The sequence below is a fragment of the Mus caroli genome, chromosome 17 (assembly GCF_900094665.2).
Source record: "Mus caroli chromosome 17, CAROLI_EIJ_v1.1, whole genome shotgun sequence".
Taxonomy (NCBI): Eukaryota; Metazoa; Chordata; class Mammalia; order Rodentia; family Muridae; genus Mus; species Mus caroli.
Window position 1 is genome coordinate 31,741,974 of NC_034586.1, and position 19,985 is coordinate 31,761,958.

At 54.9% G+C, this 19,985-nt stretch overlaps 2 protein-coding genes across 3 annotated transcripts in view; both read left to right on the forward strand.

The window, feature by feature from the left end:
- The first annotated feature begins 636 nt into the window (after positions 1-636).
- Vars (valyl-tRNA synthetase) lies at positions 637-14,924 on the forward strand. 2 transcript variants are annotated; one of them, XM_021185839.2, is made up of 30 exons: positions 637-963; positions 1,143-1,561; positions 3,908-4,042; positions 4,137-4,275; positions 4,471-4,592; positions 4,676-4,760; positions 4,952-5,052; positions 5,177-5,304; positions 9,184-9,348; positions 9,516-9,597; positions 9,889-10,008; positions 10,091-10,199; positions 10,284-10,378; positions 10,499-10,589; positions 10,779-10,903; positions 10,986-11,089; positions 11,179-11,337; positions 11,416-11,506; positions 11,616-11,721; positions 11,807-11,877; positions 11,953-12,078; positions 12,318-12,422; positions 12,502-12,570; positions 12,700-12,778; positions 12,908-13,035; positions 13,296-13,451; positions 13,611-13,817; positions 13,949-14,060; positions 14,177-14,502; positions 14,784-14,924. In XM_021185839.2, the coding sequence occupies exons 2-30, from the start codon at positions 1,175-1,177 to the stop codon at positions 14,850-14,852; spliced, it is 3,792 nt and encodes a 1,263-aa protein (XP_021041498.1). In that variant the 5' UTR covers positions 637-963; positions 1,143-1,174; the 3' UTR covers positions 14,853-14,924. The 2 variants fall into 2 exon arrangements, with proteins under 2 accessions (XP_021041498.1, XP_021041497.1); XM_021185838.2 differs by lacking the exon at positions 637-963 and having other exon boundaries at positions 1,034-1,561.
- A 246-nt stretch (positions 14,925-15,170) lies between these two features.
- The window catches only part of Vwa7 (von Willebrand factor A domain containing 7), a 10,197-nt gene continuing 5,382 nt past the window's right edge, over positions 15,171-19,985 (forward strand). Inside the window, exons 1-8 of the mRNA XM_021149560.2 lie at positions 15,171-15,376; positions 15,667-15,915; positions 16,303-16,584; positions 16,995-17,091; positions 17,642-17,752; positions 18,269-18,464; positions 18,578-18,747; positions 19,763-19,875. Coding sequence (XP_021005219.1) covers positions 15,682-15,915; positions 16,303-16,584; positions 16,995-17,091; positions 17,642-17,752; positions 18,269-18,464; positions 18,578-18,747; positions 19,763-19,875 — 1,203 coding nt within the window. The 5' untranslated portion in view covers positions 15,171-15,376; positions 15,667-15,681. The remainder of the gene's footprint in view (positions 15,377-15,666; positions 15,916-16,302; positions 16,585-16,994; positions 17,092-17,641; positions 17,753-18,268; positions 18,465-18,577; positions 18,748-19,762; positions 19,876-19,985) is intronic.

Sequence of the window (19,985 nt, forward strand, 5' to 3'; positions counted from 1 at the left end):
GACCAGGCTGTCCTCGAACTCAAGAAATCCACCTGCCTCTGCCTCACACTCATAAGTGCTGGGATTAAAGGCATGCGCCACCACTGCCAGGCTAGCAGTGGCCTCTCACAAGCACTGCGAACTTAAGTTTTCCCTCTAAGTTTGAGCTTTAGTAGACCAGCTGGAGTGCTTCTGCCTTTGGGTCCCCTGCCCTTCCTTCACGTGGCTCCATCTCAGGCAGTGAGCGCTCAGCACCTAGAGCCCCTTTCCTGTTTTACTTGGGTTAGATCCGAGGATCTCCCGCGAACTGGCGGTGCACTCCGTTACCAAAAGCCTGACATGGCCTTGAGCACACCCCATCAGTACGCTTTCAAAAAGCAGAAGATAAATACAAGCAAGAGACGCGGAACGCACGGTGCATTTACCAACGCCGGGGAATTACCAACCTTTCATTCCCTACAGCAGCAGCTCCCAGCAGCCAGGCACTGCTTGGAGCAGCCCAAGATTCTGCAGCTCGCCCTGCAAAAGGCCGAAACCTGGGACCAAGCACGCACTCCAGACACTAGGGCTTTCGTTTTCCCGCGCTCTAGACACGAAGACCCCGGGCTGCCCGCGGCGGCGCCTGACCCAAGGGTTACAGGCTGCCCGCGGCGGCGCCTGACCCAGACCCAGGCTCGTCCCGACACGCGCGTTCCCGTCCCCCTGCTGCGCGAGCCACTCTGGCCCCTGCTTGACCCGTCCGGCAGCGGTGGGCCGCGCACGGACCCTCGGGATCGCGCACGCACAGGCGGGGCCCGGCAGCCCCGCGAGGACCCGAGTCCGGAAACGTGCGCTGTCACAAAGGGGGGGGGGGGGACACGTGGGTGCCGCTGGCCGGGCCGCGCTCTCCCGCAGCTGGAGAGCTGCCTCCGCTGCCCGCCACCTCCACCCCGGCCGCCCTGTGGGGCGGCGGCCGTAGCCGGCCGAGCGTGATCGCCGCCTTCAGTACGTACACGCGGCGCGGCCTCCCCTCTCCAACCCGAGGGGGCGGGCGATCGGGGTCCCGCCTCCTCCTCTAGGCGCTGCTGGCGGCTGCTCGGCCAGGCCTATGGTCCTGCCGGGCGCCTGCGTACCTTGCAGCACGTGCTCAGGTCCCCTCCTCAATCTGCCTGGTCTCTCCTCAGGTCACTGCACTGCTTTCCGACCCTGCACAGCCATGTCCATCCTCTACGTCTCTCCTCACCCCGACGCCTTCCCCAGCCTCCGAGCCCTCATCGCTGCCCGATACGGGGAAGCTGGTGACGGTCCCGGGTGGGGAGGCCCTCACCCCCGCATCTGCTTGCAGCCTCCCCCGAGCAGCCGGACTCCATTCCCTCCGCCTCGCCTGCCCGCCCTGGAGCAGGGGCCTGGCGGCCTGTGGGTGTGGGGGGCCCCGGCTGTAGCTCAGCTGTTGTGGCCAGCAGGCCTGGGGGGACCCGGGGGCAGCCGGGCAGCTGTCCTGGTCCAGCAGTGGGTCAGTTATGCTGACACGGAGCTCATACCCGCTGCCTGCGGGGCGACCCTGCCTGCCCTGGGACTTCGAGGTCCTGGTCAGGATCCCCAGGTGAGAGGGAAGAAAAAGGGAGCAATTCTGACTACACAAACAGGATTGGGAAGAATCCCACGGAAAAAGTCGGTTGTCAGGCGGTCGCATCTCTGCCTGCCACCTGGTATAGTAACTTTGGGAACACTTTAACTTCTCGAGCCTTGGTCTTCTATGTCTGAGAATGCAAGATGATGAAATCTCTTCCTTCCTCCGGGGGTGTGATACATGATCGCCCGGGAGTGGAGCGTGGTTTTGCTGTTTTCACTACGTTTGGAGTGTGTGTGTGTGTCTTTAAATTAGGTCTCGCTCTAACGAATGGCTCGGAACGAACGCACTGGTGTGCCAAGCATTCCCAAGTCTGTCTTTGGGTTTCTGTTGCCATGTTTAAAACAACATGACCAAAAGCGCCTTGGGAAAGAACGGAATTGTTTCAGGTTACAGCTCTCCATCACTGAAGGAAGTCAGACCAGTGACTGGAAGCAGAAACAAACCGAGGCCATGCAGGACTGATACTTTCTGGCTCGCTTTCCACAGCTTGTTCAGCCTGCTCTTTTATACCGTCCAGGGCTGCTTTGCCAGGGGTGGTATCCCCTACAATGGACTGGCCCTCTACATAATCATTAGTTAAGAAAATGTCCCCACACGCTTACCCACAGGCCAGTTTGGTGGGGACATTTTCCCAATTGAGTTTCCCACTTCTCATGGGCCCACTGGCTCAGGTGAGGTTGACAAGGCCCTGGTTGGCTAGTGTGACAGGGATGCAGGATGTGAGCGGTTTTATGTTGAACTGTAGGGAAGACTGGGGAGAGAAGACAGTTGCTGGGAGGAGTTGGGAGGCTTGAAGTTGAAGGAGAGGCAGGGAGAGGCCAGATGACACACCAGATTGTTTCTGTGAGTCCTTCCAGGGTAGACCTGTGCCTGCCTTAACTGAAAGCTCGCCCCTGCAGGGTAGGGAGTGCATGGTGGCTGCCTAGTGTCACTTCAGAGGGGGAATGAAGGAACAGTGCAGACGGTGACTGGCTTCTTCATATCTGGATGGACTAACAGAGAGCCTCATTCCTGCGGGGTAGTACTTCAGACCTGCGCTCATTTGTGGTTTTTCTGGGTGAAATCTATTTATTGATGCCCAGACCTGGCAGTCTTGTTTCATATAATCCTTTAACTTTAGAGCCTGATATATTTCCTTGGACTCATAAACTTAAGTGTTTAGTGATACCTTGTTGGATAAATCACACACACAAAATACTTGTATGTATTCGATTTTTATTTTATGTGTGTAAGTGTTTTGCTTGTGTTTGTGTATGTGTACACTTGTGTGCCTAGTGGCCAAGGAGTCTGGGGACACGTAACGAGGTGCTGTCATAACTTGGTTTACGGACTGTTGTGCACCACCATGTGGGCTCCTGGAACCAAACTCTCTAAGAGCAGCCAGTGTTACAAAGGCTGATCTGTGTCATTCACCTCTCCAGTCCTATAATGTATATAATCCGGGGGCCTCCTGCGTGCTATGCTAAGTACTCTTCCTTGAACGTTCAGCCAGACTAGAGTTGTGTTGTTGCTTTGAGACAGGGTCTTAACTATGTAGCCTTACCTGAAGTGGGACTGGTTGTGAAGACTAGCAAGCTTTAAAGGCAGAGCCCCCTCCCTGCCTTGCCTTCTGAGACCTCAGGTTAAGGGCATGGTACCACACCCAGGAGAGCTATTTATAGTGACCTTGTGAATGAGGAAGGAAGGAGCCTGAGACCTGGTGGTCAGTGGCTTGAGTCTGGGAAGGTCATGGACAGGTGGAGCTGTGGCTCTTAACCTTGCCCGGGTCAGGACCCTTCTGATGGGGTGGAAATGACCCTTTCACAGGGGTCACCAAGAAAAACATTGAAAGACAGATATTAAGATTCATTACCATAGCAATGCCACAGTTATGAAGTAGCAACAAACGTAATGGGGGTCATGACCCTTTCACAGGGGTCGCCTAAGAAAAACATTAGAAGACAGCTATTGGGCTGGAGATATGGCTCAGCCGGTAAGAGCATTGACTGCTCTTCCAGAGGTCCTGAGTTCAATTCCCAGCAACCACATGGTGGCTCACAACCATCTGTAATGGGATCTGACACCCTCTTCTGGAGTGTCTGAAGACAGCTACAGTGTACTTACATATAATAAATAAATCTTTTAAAAAACCAGACAGATATTATATTACAACTCATTACCACAGCAATGCTACAGTTATGAAGTAGCAACAAAAGTAATTTTATGGTGGTGGTGGGGTCACCACAACATGGGGAGCTGTATTAAAGGGTCTCCGCATTGGGAAGGACCACTGAGATAAGGGTGTAAGCCTGTCATAACCCTTTCCTTTCCTGTTAGGCTGCCCTTGGGGCCCTGGGCAAGGCCTTGAACCCCTTGGAGGACTGGCTGCGGCTGCACACCTACCTGGCTGGAGATACCCCCACTCTGGCTGACTTAGCTGCTGTGACAGCCTTACTGCTGCCCTTCCGATACGTGAGTCACTGAGCTTGGGGAGGGACAAGTGCGTGCCCGTTAGACCTCACACGGTGACTACGATAATTTTTTGGTTCGGTTTGGTTTCTCGCAGGTTCTGGACCCTTCTGCCCGCCGGATCTGGGGCAATGTGACTCGCTGGTTTAACACTTGTGTCCGGCAACCGGAATTCCGGGCTGTGCTGGGAGAAGTGGCCCTGTACTCGGGGGCCAGGTCTGTCACTCAACAGCCAGGTGAGGAGGATGGGAGACAGCAGAGGGCACAAGGGCCCCTTTTATCTTGAAATCCTGGGGCCATCATCAGGTGTGGAGGCTATGTAGGGTGAGGGTCAGAGATGATCATCAATTTGAGGCAAGAGCTTTAGACTCAGCACTCTTCACAGAGGGTCCCCAGCAACCTTGAGTCTGAATTTCTGTGCCTCTTTCCAGGCTCCGAGGTCACGGCACCCCAAAAAACACCGGCGCAACTCAAAAAAGAGGCAAAGAAACGGGAGAAACTAGAGAAATTCCAGCAGAAGCAGAAGACCCAGCAGCAGCCCCCGCACGGAGAGGTAGGGGGGCCAAAGGCTGAGCGGGAGTGGGTGGAGCCTTGTAGGGGAGGCTCATGTTTGGGTCTGTGTCTCCTTCTGAACAGAAGAAACCAAAACCAGAGAAGAAGGAGAAACGGGACCCTGGGGTCATTACCTATGACCTCCCTACCCCACCGGGGGAGAAGAAAGGTACTGGCTGGGGAAGGGCCCAGCTCTGGCCGCTGCTGTCTCTGCTCCTCTCTGCTGTGTGTGTCCTGGCTTCCACCCTGCTTAGTGAGGGATGGCTAGCCTCAGGCTGGCCTGTGGGGAGAATGGCAGACGGCCTGTTCCTTCTGGACTAACTCAGAGTCTTTACTGAGCCCTCTTCTCCTTCCTCCCAGATGTAAGTGGCGCCATGCCCGACTCCTACAGCCCTCAGTATGTGGAGGCTGCCTGGTATCCTTGGTGGGAGCGGCAGGGCTTCTTCAAGCCAGAGTACGGGGTGAGTGGTTACTGCTGCCCGGACCCAGAGGGGGCTGGAGGTGGAGAAGGGCGGGACTTTAGGAGCCGTGCCTGGGGAGGGTTGCCATAGGCTTTAGCATCCTCCCCTCCTTCTCCACCACCAGCGTCCTAGTGTGTCAGCACCCAATCCCCGAGGCATCTTCATGATGTGCATCCCGCCCCCCAACGTGACGGGCTCCCTGCACCTGGGCCACGCGCTCACCAACGCCATCCAGGACTCCCTGACTCGATGGTGAGCTCCTGTTTGCGCCTCCAGCCGGTGCTCTCTGCCCTGTGTGGCTCTGTTCTCTCTGCTGGCTAAGCACCCTCTGCCACCGTGGCCTTGTCTGGCCCTCGGGTGGCTTTCCTTCTTGCTCCCCTCTGAGTTTTCAGCAGTCTTTCCTATTCAGGTAATCTGTCAGCGTGACTGACTTTCACAGGTTCCGTCTGTCTCCTGAGAAGGACGTTATAGCCCCACTGTCGCAGCACTGGGGACAGGGCCTGTGGCCTGTAGACACCAAGCGCGAAGTCTACCTTAGACCCGCATCATTGGTCTGTAGCAACGTTCCTTTGGATTTTAACGGCATGAGCAGACTCTTGTTGAAGCGTACATCTCCTTGACCTTCCTACCCAGACCTCCTGCCTTCCACATAGAAGTATCATTCAGTGTTCTGTCCAGGATACACTGGTCCTTAGATGCTGAGGGGGAAGTAGTAGTTTTTGTTGTTTTCTTTCTTTTTTTAAACGATTTATTTATTTTGTGTATGTGAGCACACTATAGCTGTACAGATGGTTGTGAGTCTTCATGTGGTTGTTGGAAATTGAATTTTTAGGACCTCTGCTCGCTCCGGTCAACTCCGCTCACTCAGTCCCTGCTTGCTTCAGCCCAAAGATTTATTTATTATTATATATAAGTACACTGTAGCTGTCTTCAGACACACCAGAAGAGGGCATCAGATCACATTACAGATGGTTGTGAGCCAACCTGTAGTTACCGGGATTTGAACTCAGGACCTTCAGAAGAGCAGTCAGTGCTCTTACCCACTGAGCCATCTCACCAGCCCTTTTGTTTTTTTCAAGACATGGTCTTACTATGTAGGTTTATCTGTGCTGTCCTGGAAATGACTCTGTAGACCAGGCTGACTTTGAACTCACAGAGATCTGTCTTCCTTGGCTTCCCAGGTACTGGAGGGAAGGTAGTTGTTATTCTAGACCTCCCTTTCTCTTGTACTTTCAAAGTTTGACTTAAGTTATATGTGTTTATGTGGGTCTGTGCACATGAGAGCAGATGCTGGCAGCAGCCAAGGGTGTTGGATGCTCCTGGAGTTAGGGGTGATTGTGAGCCACCGATGTGGCACTGGAAATTGCACTCTGGTCCTTTGGAAGAGCAACACATGTTCTTGATAATCACTGAGCCGTCTCCCCAACCCCTCTTCCTTCCTTCCTTCCTTCCTTCCTTCCTTCCTTCCCTTCCCTTCCCTTTCCTTTCTTTTAGTAGAAAAGATTTAAATCTAACCAGCAAAAGTTGTAAGTCCGAGTTGGAGAAGTGGTTGAGCAGGAGGTTTGGTTCCTAAAACACCAATATGGTGACTTGTCAAGCATCCTTAACCCCATTTCCGGATTTAAATCCTCTGCAGGCACATACATATTTGTGTAGGCAAAACACCCATTTATAAAGTTAAAAAAAGTTGTATAGCCAGGTATAATGGCAATGCTGGCAGGAGTGTGGCCAGGTCAAGGCTAGCCTGGGCTGTGCAGTGCGACCATAGCTCAAAAGCAACCACACAGAGAGTTGTTCCTTAGCTTTTCCAATGTTCAATGGTTTCTCTTGGGTGTGTTCACTTGTTCTTGGATACAGGCTGACTTCATTTTTATTCTTTTTTTAATTTAAAAATCATCTTAAATGAATTAAGGGGCTGGTGAGATGGCTCAGTGGGTAAGAGCACCCGACTGCTCTTCCGAAGGTCTGGAGTTCAAATCCCAGCAACCACATGGTGGCTCACAACCATCCGTAACGAGATCTGACTCCCTCTTCTGGTGTGTCTGAAGACAGCTACGGTGTACTTACATATAATAAATAAATAAATAAATCTTTAAAACAATCTGCATTCCATCAAACTGAAAAAAAATCTAAAAGAATGGATGGATTTCTGTTAAAAAAAAAAAAAAAAAAGAATTAATTTTACGTATATGAGTACACTGTTGCTGTCTTCAGACTCACCAGAAGAGGGCATCTGATCTCATTACAGATGGTTGTGAGCCACCATGTGGATGCTGGGAGTTGAACTCAGAACCTCTGGAAGAGCAGTCAGTGCTCTTACCCACTGAGCCATCTCTCCAGCCCCTAATTTAAATTTTTATTAAAGGTGTGAATAGTATTTTACTATATAGTGTACCACATGAGTGCTTTGTGCCTGCAGAGGCCAGAGAGGAAGTTGGATCTCTTGGAACTACAGTTAGAGACATTTGTGAGTCACTATGTGGGTGCTGGGCTTTGAACCTAGGTCCTCTGGACAGGCAGCCAGTGCTCTCTTTACTGTTCCTTGAGTTGAGGTCTCGTGTGGGCTAGGCTAGCCTGCAGCTCCTGGTGACCTGTTGATCTCAGTAGCTGCGACTACGGGTACATGCTCTGGAGTCCAGCTCCTGATTTATTTATCTGTGCATTCTGTTTTCTGTTCTTTGTGTACTAGTGTTTTGCCTGCGTTTATGTCTGGGTGCCTTTTGTGTACAGTCCCAGCGATCCCTTGGGACTGGAGTTAGGTAGTTGTGAGCAGCTGTGTGAAGCTGGGAGAGAGCCTGAGTTCTTGAGAGCCTCAGCCCATGCTCCTGACCGCTGCACCTGTGCTCCTGTAAATGAGCAAACCTTCCCCAGGCCACCCTACCCCCATTTTGGTTTTTGTTTTGTTTTGTGGCTTTTAAATTTCCTGTCTTAGGGGTTAGTAGCCCAGAATGGCATCAGGCTAAGTGAGTTAGGTAACCAAGGCAGGCCTTGAACTCCCGACAATCCTGCCTCCCCTAACAAATATAGGGAGTGCACGCATGAGCTGTTCTACCCACATTCTTTGGTTTGGTTTGGTTTGGTTTTTGGGTTTTCGAGACAGGGTTTCTCTGTGTAGCCCTGCCTGTCCTGGAACTCACTCTGTAAACCAGGCTGGCCTCGAACTCAGAAATCCGCCTGCCTCTGCCTCCCAAGTGCTGGGATTAAAGGCATGCGCCACCACTGCCCGGCCTCACCTAACACTTTCTTGCCAGCGTCTGACATAATCTATCATTTGCCCTCCCTTACCATCTGTGTGCCTCATCCTCCTGCTGATCTCCTGTTTGTTGTTGTGAACCAGTGAACCGAGTGAAGGCTTGCTCATTTACAGGGGCACAGGCATCATGCCGACTCCACTGAAGAACATTTGTCTTTCCTCCCTCTGCAGTCACTGCCTGGGGATCCACAGAGTCATGTACCCCTCCCTGTTCTGTCTTCTCTGTCGGGCACTTTGATGTGTGACAGCTCTTAGGACATGGGGGTTAGAGCAAGCCCTCTTGTGTAATCTGCCTGGGTCCTTGTGGATAAAGTTTGCATCTTTCTGTGGCTTTGCTCCTAGGACCACCTTCTGCTTGGCTCTCTGGCTGGGTGAGACCTCCTGTTCCTTTTACAGATTGTTCTGCTGGGCTTCCAACTCTTTTCTCACTGCCTGACTTTAGAATGAGAAGGTTTCAACCCATCCCTTTCTTTCTTTTTCTTTTTTTTTTTTTTTGAAGGTTTATTTATTTTATGTATGTGAGTACAGTATAGCTGTACAGATAGATGGGTTGGGAGCCTTCATGTGGTTGTTAGGAATTGAATTTTTGGGACCTCTATTCGCTCTGGTCAACCCCTCCCACTCCAGCCCAAAGATTTATTATAATCTTCAGACACACCAGAAGAGGGCATCAGATCGCATTATGGGTGGTTATAAGCCACCATGTGGTTGCTGGGATTTGAACCCGGGACCTTCGGAAGAGCAGTCAGTGCTCTTACCCACTGAGCCATCTCACCAGCCCCAACCCATCCCTTTCTTAAGCATCCGTGAACCCCTCTGGCAGAAACCTGAGACCGCTGCCAGCCTGGCTTACCCTCTGGTTTTCATGCCTCCCACAGGCACCGCATGCGTGGGGAGACCACCCTATGGAACCCAGGCTGTGACCATGCAGGCATTGCCACCCAGGTGGTGGTGGAAAAGAAGCTCTGGAAAGAGCGGGGTCTGAACCGACACCAGCTGGGCCGTGAGGCCTTTCTTGAGGAGGTCTGGAAGTGGAAAGCCGAGTGAGTACAGTAACCCCATGGATGCTGCAACCCTGGCCGCAGGCTCAGGCGTCCCACGGGGCTGGCCAAAGGGAGAAACTTGTCACCTTCAGAGGGACAAGTAAGTCCCTCACTACCCACCAGCCACCAGTGGCAGAAGGCTTATCCTGGACTCTGTCCACTTCCAGGAAGGGTGACAGGATTTACCACCAATTAAAGAAACTTGGCAGCTCCTTGGACTGGGATCGAGCCTGCTTCACCATGGATCCTGTATGCAGGCAGAACCTTGGGGCAGGGCAGGGGTGCTCTATGGGTGGGCTCCCCTCTACCAGGAGGTCAGAACATAGCCAAGGACTCAGCCACCAGCACCCAGCCCAGATCCTAGCTTCAAGTTCCCTGCTGACCCAGCATCACCAGGCTCATGGCCTGCCCTGGGCGTTCTGTGCTGGGTGCAGGACTCTAGGATAGGCCTGGTAGACTCCCTCGCCTCCTGCTGCCTTGGGTATCTTCCTTGGCCTCCAGGGATCAAGATGTCTCTAACTTCCATTATCTTTACCCTAGAAATTGTCAGCAACTGTGACAGAGGCTTTTGTTAGGCTCCACGAAGAAGGGGTCATCTACCGTAGCACCCGCCTGGTCAACTGGTCCTGCACCCTCAACTCAGCCATTTCTGACATTGAGGTGTGCCTCTGCCCACAGCCCGTCTCCCTCTAGTCTTCCCCAGCCTAGGCCTGGCCCACTTCTCTAAACACCCATCTCACAGGTGGATAAGAAGGAGCTGACAGGCCGCACCCTGCTTCCTGTGCCTGGCTACAAGGAGAAGGTGGAGTTTGGGGTCCTCGTGTCTTTTGCCTACAAGGTTCAAGGCTCAGGTGGGAGCTGAGGATACCAGGATGCGGGCTGGGAGAGGTGGGGAGGAGGAGAGAGCTCAGACACCGAGTCTTCTGTCACCTCAGACAGTGACGAGGAGGTGGTGGTGGCAACAACCCGGATTGAGACCATGCTGGGAGACGTGGCTGTAGCTGTGCACCCCAAGGATCCCAGATACCAGGTAGGACGGGAACATTCGTGCCTGTGTCCTGGGATGGCTGCTGGCTCAGGATAGGCTCTCCCTGGGTGAGGGGTGAGGGCCCAGCCCTGTGTCAACCCCTCTGTTTCCCTCCCTGTTAAGCACTTAAAGGGAAAGTATGTCGTCCACCCATTCTTGTCCCGGAGCCTTCCCATCGTCTTCGATGACTTTGTGGACATGGAGTTTGGCACAGGTGAGCAACGGCCGTGACTTGTTGGGAGAAAAGACTGAAAAATTGTCTTCAGTCCCGTAGGCAGGACTGGGGCTGGATATAAGAACTGTTCGGACAGCAGAGTGGTCTGGGAGCCGGATCCTTCGGCACAAGAGGTGTGAAGGGAACCCCAGCATGCAGTAGAACCCTGGAACGCCCCGTGTCCCCCAGGTGCCGTGAAGATCACCCCGGCACATGACCAGAATGACTATGAGGTTGGGCAGCGACACAGGCTCGAGGCCATTAGCATCATGGACTCGAAAGGGGCCCTCATCAATGTGCCTCCACCTTTCCTGGTGAGGTGTCGGGACTGTGGGGACCTGCGTGTGAGGTGGAGAGTTACGTGGGCATTGCCATGATGAGGCCTTTTCCATCCAGGGCCTGCCCAGGTTTGAGGCCAGGAAGGCTGTGCTGGCGGCACTGAAGGAGCGGGGCCTGTTCCGTGGCGTCAAGGACAACCCCATGGTGGTGCCACTTTGCAAGTGAGACTGGGGCAGGCGCACATGGGGAAGGGTAGGGTTCCTCTGTGTGCTCAGCACATAATCTCTCCATAACCGTCTTCCTACTACAGCCGCTCCAAGGATGTGGTGGAGCCTCTATTAAGGCCACAGTGGTACGTGCGCTGTGGGGAGATGGCTCAGGCTGCCAGTGCTGCTGTGACCCGGGGTGACCTCCGTATACTGCCTGAGGCCCATCAACGGACGTGGCATTCTTGGATGGACAACATCAGGTGTGTATGGCCGCTGGGTGGGGAGGATGGCCAGCTGAGGGGCCCAGACTGAGCACCGACTGACCCTTGCTGTTGTAGAGACTGGTGCATCTCTCGGCAGCTGTGGTGGGGCCACCGAATCCCTGCCTACTTTATCACCGTCCATGACCCGGCAGTACCCCCTGGGGAGGTGAGAAAGGCTATAGCTGGCTGTTTCCTGGCTGTGGTTTGTTGGGCCCTTGTTTGGCAGAGGGGCTGGGCAAAGTAAAGGAAGCCTTTTTGATAACCCTCTCTGTTAGGACCCTGATGGGCGGTACTGGGTAAGCGGACGCACTGAAGCAGAGGCCCGAGAGAAGGCAGCACAGGAGTTTGGAGTGTCCCCTGACAAGATCAGCCTTCAGCAAGGCAGGGATGGGCACGGAGGATGGGGACAGTCGGGATTCTTTTTTTCTGTTCCTGTCCCTCTAATCTCTGACCCTGGCTTCCCCAGATGAGGATGTGTTGGATACCTGGTTCTCCTCCGGTCTCTTCCCCTTCTCCATCTTTGGCTGGCCCAATCAGGTATGCGCCTAGAGTGAGGGGAGGGGCACTGAAGGGGAATGCTTGGCTCATCTGCATGCCCTCATCCTCCCGCAGTCAGAAGACCTCAGTGTGTTCTACCCTGGGACCCTGTTGGAGACAGGCCATGATATCCTCTTCTTCTGGGTGGCCCGGATGGTCATGCTCGGCCTGAAGCTCACTGGGAAGCTACCCTTCAGAGAGGTGTGAAGACGGCTAAGCCCCGCCTCTGCCCCGTGTCTCCTTACCTGTCTTCTTGGGTGGCTGTTGGTTAAGATTAGCTTGGTGGGTCTGGCCCAGGGCTTCCTCTTCCCAGAGGAGGGGGCACTTGTCAGATCCAGTAGGGCCACTAGGAACCCATGATTCCAAGTGGGCAGACTGGGGAGGGCCTTCAAGACCAGGAGGAGCATGGCCTCACAGTTCATCACACCTCATGCCCTCAGGTCTATCTCCATGCAATCGTGCGTGATGCTCATGGCAGGAAGATGAGCAAGTCTCTTGGCAATGTCATCGATCCCCTGGATGTCATCCATGGAGTTTCCTTGCAGGTGGGGTACTCAGTGGGTCAGCTAGAAACAACTTTGCAGCTGTGGCTGGAACGATCTGACACTCCCATCTCCTCCCTAGGGCCTCCATGACCAACTACTGAACAGCAACCTAGATCCCAGTGAGGTGGAGAAAGCCAAAGAAGGACAGGTAAGGGATGTGCCCCGGGAGTGGGCTGCAGCAGGTGGGCAGGAGTGGGTGTGCCCCAGGGGTGGGCTGCAGCAGGGGGGCAACCTGACCACCCTGCTCGACCCCCCTGTTCCTCTGCATCCTCTGTAGAAGGCCGACTTTCCTGCAGGGATTCCCGAGTGTGGCACTGATGCCCTACGCTTTGGACTCTGTGCCTACACATCCCAAGGTATGGTCTCCCGACCTCCCTCAGTTGCCTGTTTTCTTCCCTGCAACCCGTGATCTCCTCTACCTTGGGCCTTCAGAGGACCTCTCTGAGAGGGCAACTGGGGTGGAGTCACAGACATCCCTCCTCTAGGTCGAGACATCAACCTGGATGTGAACAGGATCCTGGGGTACCGTCACTTCTGCAACAAACTCTGGAATGCCACCAAGTTTGCCCTGCGCGGCCTTGGGAAGGGCTTTGTGCCCTCAGCAACCTCCAAGGTGAGGATCTGGTCGGTGGCCATCGGTGACAGTGCCCGTGCCCACACAGTCTGTGCCTCCCTCCACTCAAGTGTCAAGACTAAAGCTGCTGTCCCCTGACATCCTCCTTTTAGTCAGGGACAGACAGGTGGAAGTTGATGATTGATGGGGAAGTCTCTGCAGCTTGGGGCCCATGAGGAATGCAGATTCTCCTGTGTCCCACTCTACTCCCTGCCCTGGTAGTGTGATGGCCTACTGCCTGACATTTCTCTTCCCCCAAGCCTGGAGGGCACGAGAGCCTGGTGGACCGCTGGATCCGCAGCCGCCTGACTGAGGCCGTGAGGCTCAGCAATGAAGGCTTCCAGGCTTACGATTTCCCGGCCATCACCACCGCCCAGTACAGCTTTTGGCTCTATGAGCTCTGTGATGTCTACTTGGTGAGCAGCTGGGGCGGGGCCTGGGCACGTGTAGCTCTGACCTCAGCTTGGCCCTGAAACTTGAGGTCACCTTTTGGTTTTTCCAGTTCTAATGGGGGTGGCAGGGGAGGGGGCTCCAGGTGGGACCTGGCCCTGAGCCTTCTGCCTCCCCATCTCTAGGAGTGTCTAAAACCTGTGCTGAATGGAGTGGACCAGGTGGCGGCAGAGTGTGCTCGGCAGACCCTCTACACCTGCCTGGATGTTGGCCTGCGACTGCTCTCGCCCTTCATGCCCTTTGTCACAGAGGAGCTATTTCAGAGACTGCCCCGGCGGACACCAAAAGCGCCTGCTAGCCTCTGTGTCACCCCGTACCCAGAGCCCTCAGAGGTATGAGGTGTGGCTTGGAGGGCATGCTGCTGCCCTCCCAAGCAGTCCTTTTCCCCCACTCTGCCCCATAGTGCTCCCCTTTTCCACCAGTCTGACTCACAGTGCTCCCCCTTCCCCACTTTGCCCCACAGTGCTCCTGGAAGGACCCTGAAGCCGAAGCTGCTCTTGAACTAGCTCTGAGCATCACTCGAGCTGTGCGCTCCCTGCGTGCTGACTACAACCTGACCCGCACCAGGCCCGACTGTAAGCCTCACGCCCCCGTGTCCACCTATCCCCTGTCCTCCACGGCCCCTTGGGGAGCCCAGGGTCTGGCTGTACCTCAGCATCCCTTTCCTCTTTTCCCCCTTTTCACTCTACAGGTTTCTTGGAAGTAGCCGATGAGGCCACAGGTGCCTTGGCCTCGGCAGTGTCGGGCTACGTGCAGGCTCTGGCCAGTGCGGGCGTGGTGGCTGTCCTCGCCCTGGGTGCCCCTGCACCGCAGGGCTGCGCTGTAGCTGTGGCCTCTGACCGCTGCTCCATCCACCTGCAGCTGCAGGGGCTAGTGGACCCAGCCCGGGAGTTGGGCAAGCTGCAGGCCAAGCGAAGTGAGGCACAGCGGCAGGCTCAACGTCTGCAGGAGCGCCGTGCTGCCTCCAGCTACTCAGCAAAGGTGCCCCTTGAGGTCCAGGAGGCAGATGAAGCGAAGGTGTGTAGAGGGGATGGGGTATGTCAGTGAGTCGTATGTGGCCAGGCAGCCTGTGGGCTCCTGCACAGGTCGGATCCTGGGTGGGGTAGTGTGTGTGCTCTGGGGCCCTTTGTCACTGTACACTCAAGAAAAGAAGCGCTCCAGAGAAAGAGAGACTTGGAAGCCTGCTGCCCTGACTTCCTGGTCATCCTCACCCATCTCATCAACCTGGGCTCCTCTGCTCTCTGGGTGTTTGGGCTCCTTGAGCATGGGGTCACCACATACCTCTTTTGCACCCCCAGTTGCAACAGACAGAGGCGGAGCTCAGGAAGGTGGATGAGGCCATCGCCCTGTTCCAGAAGATGCTGTGACCCCCCAATTCCAACCCTCAGCTCCCAGTGTTCCACCAACAGGGATGGCAGCAATAAAATATTTTCCCAACATTCGCTCTTGTCTGTGTGGTGTGGGCAGGGTGTGGGCAGGGGGCGTGCAGAGGCCTGACCTAGGGCTTCCCAGGAGCAGCAGGAGAACTGCCGGCTTCTGCCCGGCCCTGGTCCTGGTGGGCAGCAGGATGCGTCTGCCTGGGTCTGTCTCTGGCACAGTGCCAGGCCTGAGTCACGGTGCTCTGCTGCCAGCTCCCTGCCTCCCCAGTTCACCTCACTGTACTGCACTGCGTTGTGCCTGCGGAGGCCTGCCCTGGGCCCGCCCCGGCTTTCGCTACATCTTGTGGCCCTGGGTTGGCACGAATGGAAGACGGCCAGGGGCTGCCTGTCCTCAATCCCCTTGCTAAGAGCCTCCCTCTCACTCTACTGAGGCCCAGTTAATTATAACTCTGACCTAAGTGCCCTGTGACGCCACACCCAGGCCAGCGCTGCCCAGGAGACCCAGCTTCCAGGTAGGAGAGGCCTGAGGAGACTTCCTATCCGTGGGGCAGGGCCAGGGCTCAGTCTGGTGTAGGAAGAGAATCTTGAGAGGGTCCTCCCGGGCCTCTGATGGCAGCTGTGGGCTCCACTGGCCTGACAGGCCCTTAGATTGTATGGGTTGCAGGCACAGGGTGGGGAGCCAGGCTGGAGTATATGGGGCACCTGAAGCAAAGCAGGAAGTGGGCAGTAGGTGCCATGGCGACAGCAGGCCTGCCCTGCAATTGGTAGCTTCCTTTTCCCTTGAGGTGCTTCTGTTCCCTAGGTCCATGCTTCAGCCATGCTCCCTGTGGAGGTATCCCTGTCCCACCTGGGCCCCCCAATACTGCTTCTGCTTCAGCTGCTGTTACCCCCAACATCTGCCTTCTTTCCCAACATCTGGAGCCTTCTGGCTGCCCCTGGCTCTGTCACTCACCAAGACCTGACTGAGGAGGCTGCACTCAATGTCACCCTTGTGCTCTTTCTGGAGCAGCCACACCCAGGCCGACCACGCCTCCATGTAGAGGACTACAGGGTGAGCACCTTAGATTCACCTGGGGTTTCTCAGAGGATCCTTGTCACAAGGAGGCTCCACCTTTGACCTGCTCACTTCCACACTTGTCCCTCCTCAATTCTGGTCCTGAAATCCTGAGTCGCCAGTATTGGGAAGGTCTGTACCAAAAGAGATGTGATGGCACACACCTGTAATCCCAGCATTTAAGGAGAATTGAAGTTAAAGGCCAGCATGGGCTGCATAGTGAGCACCAGGCTAGCGGGGTCAGCCAGTCCAAATCTGCTGCTCTCCTGTGGGTCTCTTAGCTCTCCATTCTATTCAGCCTTGAGTGCCAGTTGCTAGGGTACCTCAGGCAGTGGTAGCATCCAAACGACTTCTGGAGTTTCTTTCCCTAACCACTCTTCCTAGGGCCGGACCCTCCTCGCCGATGACATCTTTGCTGCCTACTTTGGACCTGGGTTTTCTTCCCGGCGGTTCAGGGCAGCTTTAGGAGAGGTGTCTCGTGCCAATGCAGCCCAAGACTTCCTGCCAGCTTCCAAGAGCAACCCCGACCTGCACTTCGATGCTGAACGGCTGGTCCAGGGGCGCACTCGCCTGGTGGGGGCCCTTCGGGAAACCCTGGTGGCTGCCAGAGCCCTCGAATATACATTGGCCCGCCAGCGCCTAGGGGCTGCACTTCATGCCCTGCAGGTGACTCTAGGGCTTTTAACCTGCCTCCCCTTGCTTTGGGAGGAGGGTGCACACCCCTCCTGAGCTGGCAGCACTTCCTCTGTCTGGCCAGGAGTAGCTACAAAGAAGGGAAGGGGAGAGGAAGACCTGAAGGTGGGGGTGTTAGTTTATCCTAGAAAGCCTGTGGCTTAGACTCCAAGAAGGGCTGGGGTGTGTCCATTTGGGCAAAGCTCTTTCCTGGGCAATGAGAACAGAAGAAACGGGTACAGAAACAGGAGCAGCAGGGTGGAATACTTTGTTTGGTGGGAACACCAAGTCAGGGCATATGGGCTGCACGACTGGGTGTTGGGCTCTGGGTGGCATATCAAGGTGTTGACCCTGACTAGATCAAATCAGTGCCTGTTGCCCCTTCCTTCTCTCCTGGGGACCAGGATTTCTATAGCCACAGCAACTGGGTGGAGCTGGGGGAGCGGCAGCCACACCCTCACCTCCTCTGGCCAAGGCAGGAGCTCTGGAGCCTGGCACAAGGTATGGCCATGATGCAGTCTGGAGGTAGGAAGGGACTCAGGGAGCTTCCTATCCCCCGTGTCACCTTCTGCAGTCCCAGGATGGGACGGTGCTTTATCCCTGCAGGGACTCTGAGGTCCTTCAGTAGAGCTACAAGAGTTCAGTGGCTTTCTCAGCCTTACACAGGGAAAGCATCCAGGATCAGCTCAGACCTCACGCCAGTCTTGCCCGTGGCTTGTTCTATTCACCTGTAACAACCCTGTGGCCTTCTCTTGAAGCCCCCCTCATGTTCCCAACTCACTGGGAGCTACGTCGTCCCACAGCAACTCACTATGGGATGGTAGCCTGCCTGTGGTTCACAGAGAGGCAGAATCCCCAAAGAATTGGTATCCACACTTGTGGATCGTGCACATCAGACATCCAAATGGTGACCCTGAGGTTTAGTGCAGAAAGCCTGGCCAAGGTGTCTGTGGCCTTTCCTATCTTTCCAGCTGAGAGGAGGATGTTAGGTAACCAGGGATAAACCCAGCAGGCTGAGGCTTTGATTCCAGCCCCTGCCCTCTGTTCCCAGAGGGGGATCCTACGTGCTCTGACTGTGAGGGGCTGAGCTGCCCTGGGAATATGCTGGACTCGACACTGCTCACCTCTGGCTACTTCGGAATGAATCCCCCCAAACCTCCAGGTACCAGATGCGAAGGCTCCCAGAAGGGACAGGAGAAAGTCACTTTCTTTGACTTTTTTTTTTTTAAAGATTTATTTTATTTATATGAGTACACTGTAGATGTCTTCAGACACACCAGAAGAGGGCATCAGATCCCATTACAGATGGTTGTGAACCACCATGTGGTTGCTGGGAATTGAACTCAGGACCTCTGGAAGAGCATCTCTCCAGCCCCACTTTCTTTGACTTTAACACAAGCTCCTGGTTGCATCTCCTTAGGAGAGGGTGGTGGAATAGAACCGGAATGGGTGGATGAAGGCTGAAGAGACATAGTCATTCTCTGTTGCCTGGGCAGTGTTGGGGACTGGATACAGAGGGAGACTCTGATGACTCTAGATGCACACAGAATGTTACTAAGTGCTGATGCTCTCGTGCTGAGGGGTGGAAAAGTCACACCAGGTCAGAAAAGGTCCCCACAGTCTTTAGTAGGCACGAAGCCTTTGACTCTTACGTGCCAGATCTCTTCCCTTAATCTAGGGAAATGTAGCCATGGGGGCCATTTTGACCAGAGCAGCTCCCAGCCACCCCGGGGAGGCATCAACAAGGACAGCACATCCCCAAGTTTCTCCCCGCACCATAAGCTCCACCTCCAGGCTGCAGAAGTGGCACTCCTGGCCTCCATCGAGGCCTTCAGCCTCCTGCGAAGCCGCCTGGGAGACAGGGCTTTCTCCAGGTGGGTGGCCTCATGGAGTCAGGTTCCCTGATGGGTCAGTGCTCCTGCCTGCGGGAACTGAGGCACTGGGGACAAGTGCAGAACCTTCACTGCGTCTCTGACTTGAACCACAGGCTGCTGGACATCACCCCAGCTTCCAGCCTGAGCTTTGTCCTGGACACCACAGGCAGTATGGGCGAGGAAATCAACGCAGCAAAGATCCAGGCTCGCCGCATTGTGGAGCAGCGGCAAGGCAGCCCCATGGAGCCTGTTTTCTATATCCTAGTGCCCTTCCACGACCCAGGTAGCGGTGGTCTACAGGGATGATGGCGGGAAGGAGGGCCCAGGACAGAGGCTGGAGACCTCCCTCTGGTGAGGAGGTGGGCCTCAGGGCCATTCTACCTGTTGTCCTGAGTGAGCCTCTACTGGGTACCTGTGTCCATGTAGGAAATAAGTAGCTGCTTCTACTATCTCTAAAACGGTAGGGGGCGGTTTCACAAGTCCAGTGCCTGCTTAGGCACCTGCCTCTGGCTTCCTTAGACTTCTATGCTAATAGAATATGCCTTTTGGGTTCATTTGGTTTAAAACCATGGGTGGCTTTTTCACTTTCATGTTGGTGTGAGCATGCACACATATGAAGGACAGAAAAGGGTGTCAGATCCCCAGGAACCGGAGTTGGTGGTCCCAAGTTGCCCAATATGGAGTGAAACTCGGGTCCTTGCCCCAGGGCAGCAACACTCTTACCTGCTGAGCCGGCTCCCCAGGCTGCTGCTGAGGTCAGAGATAAGATGAAGGTGGGCCTGTTGTGTGGGGAGGTTAGAGAACCACTCCTACATCTTCAGCTTACCTGGCCTGGCCCTACTGGTCTTACTGCACCCTTGGGCTGGCCATCTAATCCTTCTGTGCTATAGCATCTATAAAATGGCCAGTGTGTGCCTGCCTGGTTTAATCCTCCTGGATGGAGAACTCCTGCAGGTGGTAGTGTCTGATATTAAGTAGGGACTTAGTGCGTGCTTGTGGACACATGCGTCAATAACCTGTTAGCGCCGTGTCCGGGCGTTCTTCTATGGTTTACAAATGCAGGGCTCCCTCATTCAGTTCTCCCAAGGAGCCTCTCAGGTGAGTACTATCCTTTCCTCTCATTACATTTTAAAGGTGAGGACTGGAGAAATGGTTCAGCAGCTAAGAGTACTTGCTACTCATGCAGAGGACCTGGGTTTTGGGATTCCATATTGATATCCACCTTGGGATAGAGGCTCACAGCTCCCTCATGGGCTCTGTCCTCCTCACCCACCTGACCTTCCTTTCCTCCCGCCCAGAGTTTGGCCCCGTCTTTAAAACCAGCGACCCGGACAGCTTCTGGCAGAAACTCAACGAGATCCATGCCTTGGGGGGTGGAGATGAGCCGGAGATGTGCCTGTCTGCCCTGGAGGTCTTGAAGCTCCCTCCCTCTCCACCTCTCCCTTTCCCTCTTATCCTGCCCTTCCAGGCCCAGCCACCAGGGGGAGCCAAGAGCTAGCACAGGCTCCCTTCTCCCCCCCC

Bases quoted from the DNA above. Each gene is read 5' to 3' on its own strand.
- Vars (XM_021185838.2), top strand. From the start codon at position 1,067: ATGGTCCTGCCGGGCGCCTGCGTACCTTGCAGCACGTGCTCAGGTCCC. The intron at 1,562-3,907 runs GTGAGAGGGAAG...CTTTCCTGTTAG, and splicing joins GTCCTGGTCAGGATCCCCAG to GCTGCCCTTGGGGCCCTGGG. The intron at 11,090-11,178 runs GTGAGACTGGGG...TTCCTACTACAG, and splicing joins ATGGTGGTGCCACTTTGCAA to CCGCTCCAAGGATGTGGTGG.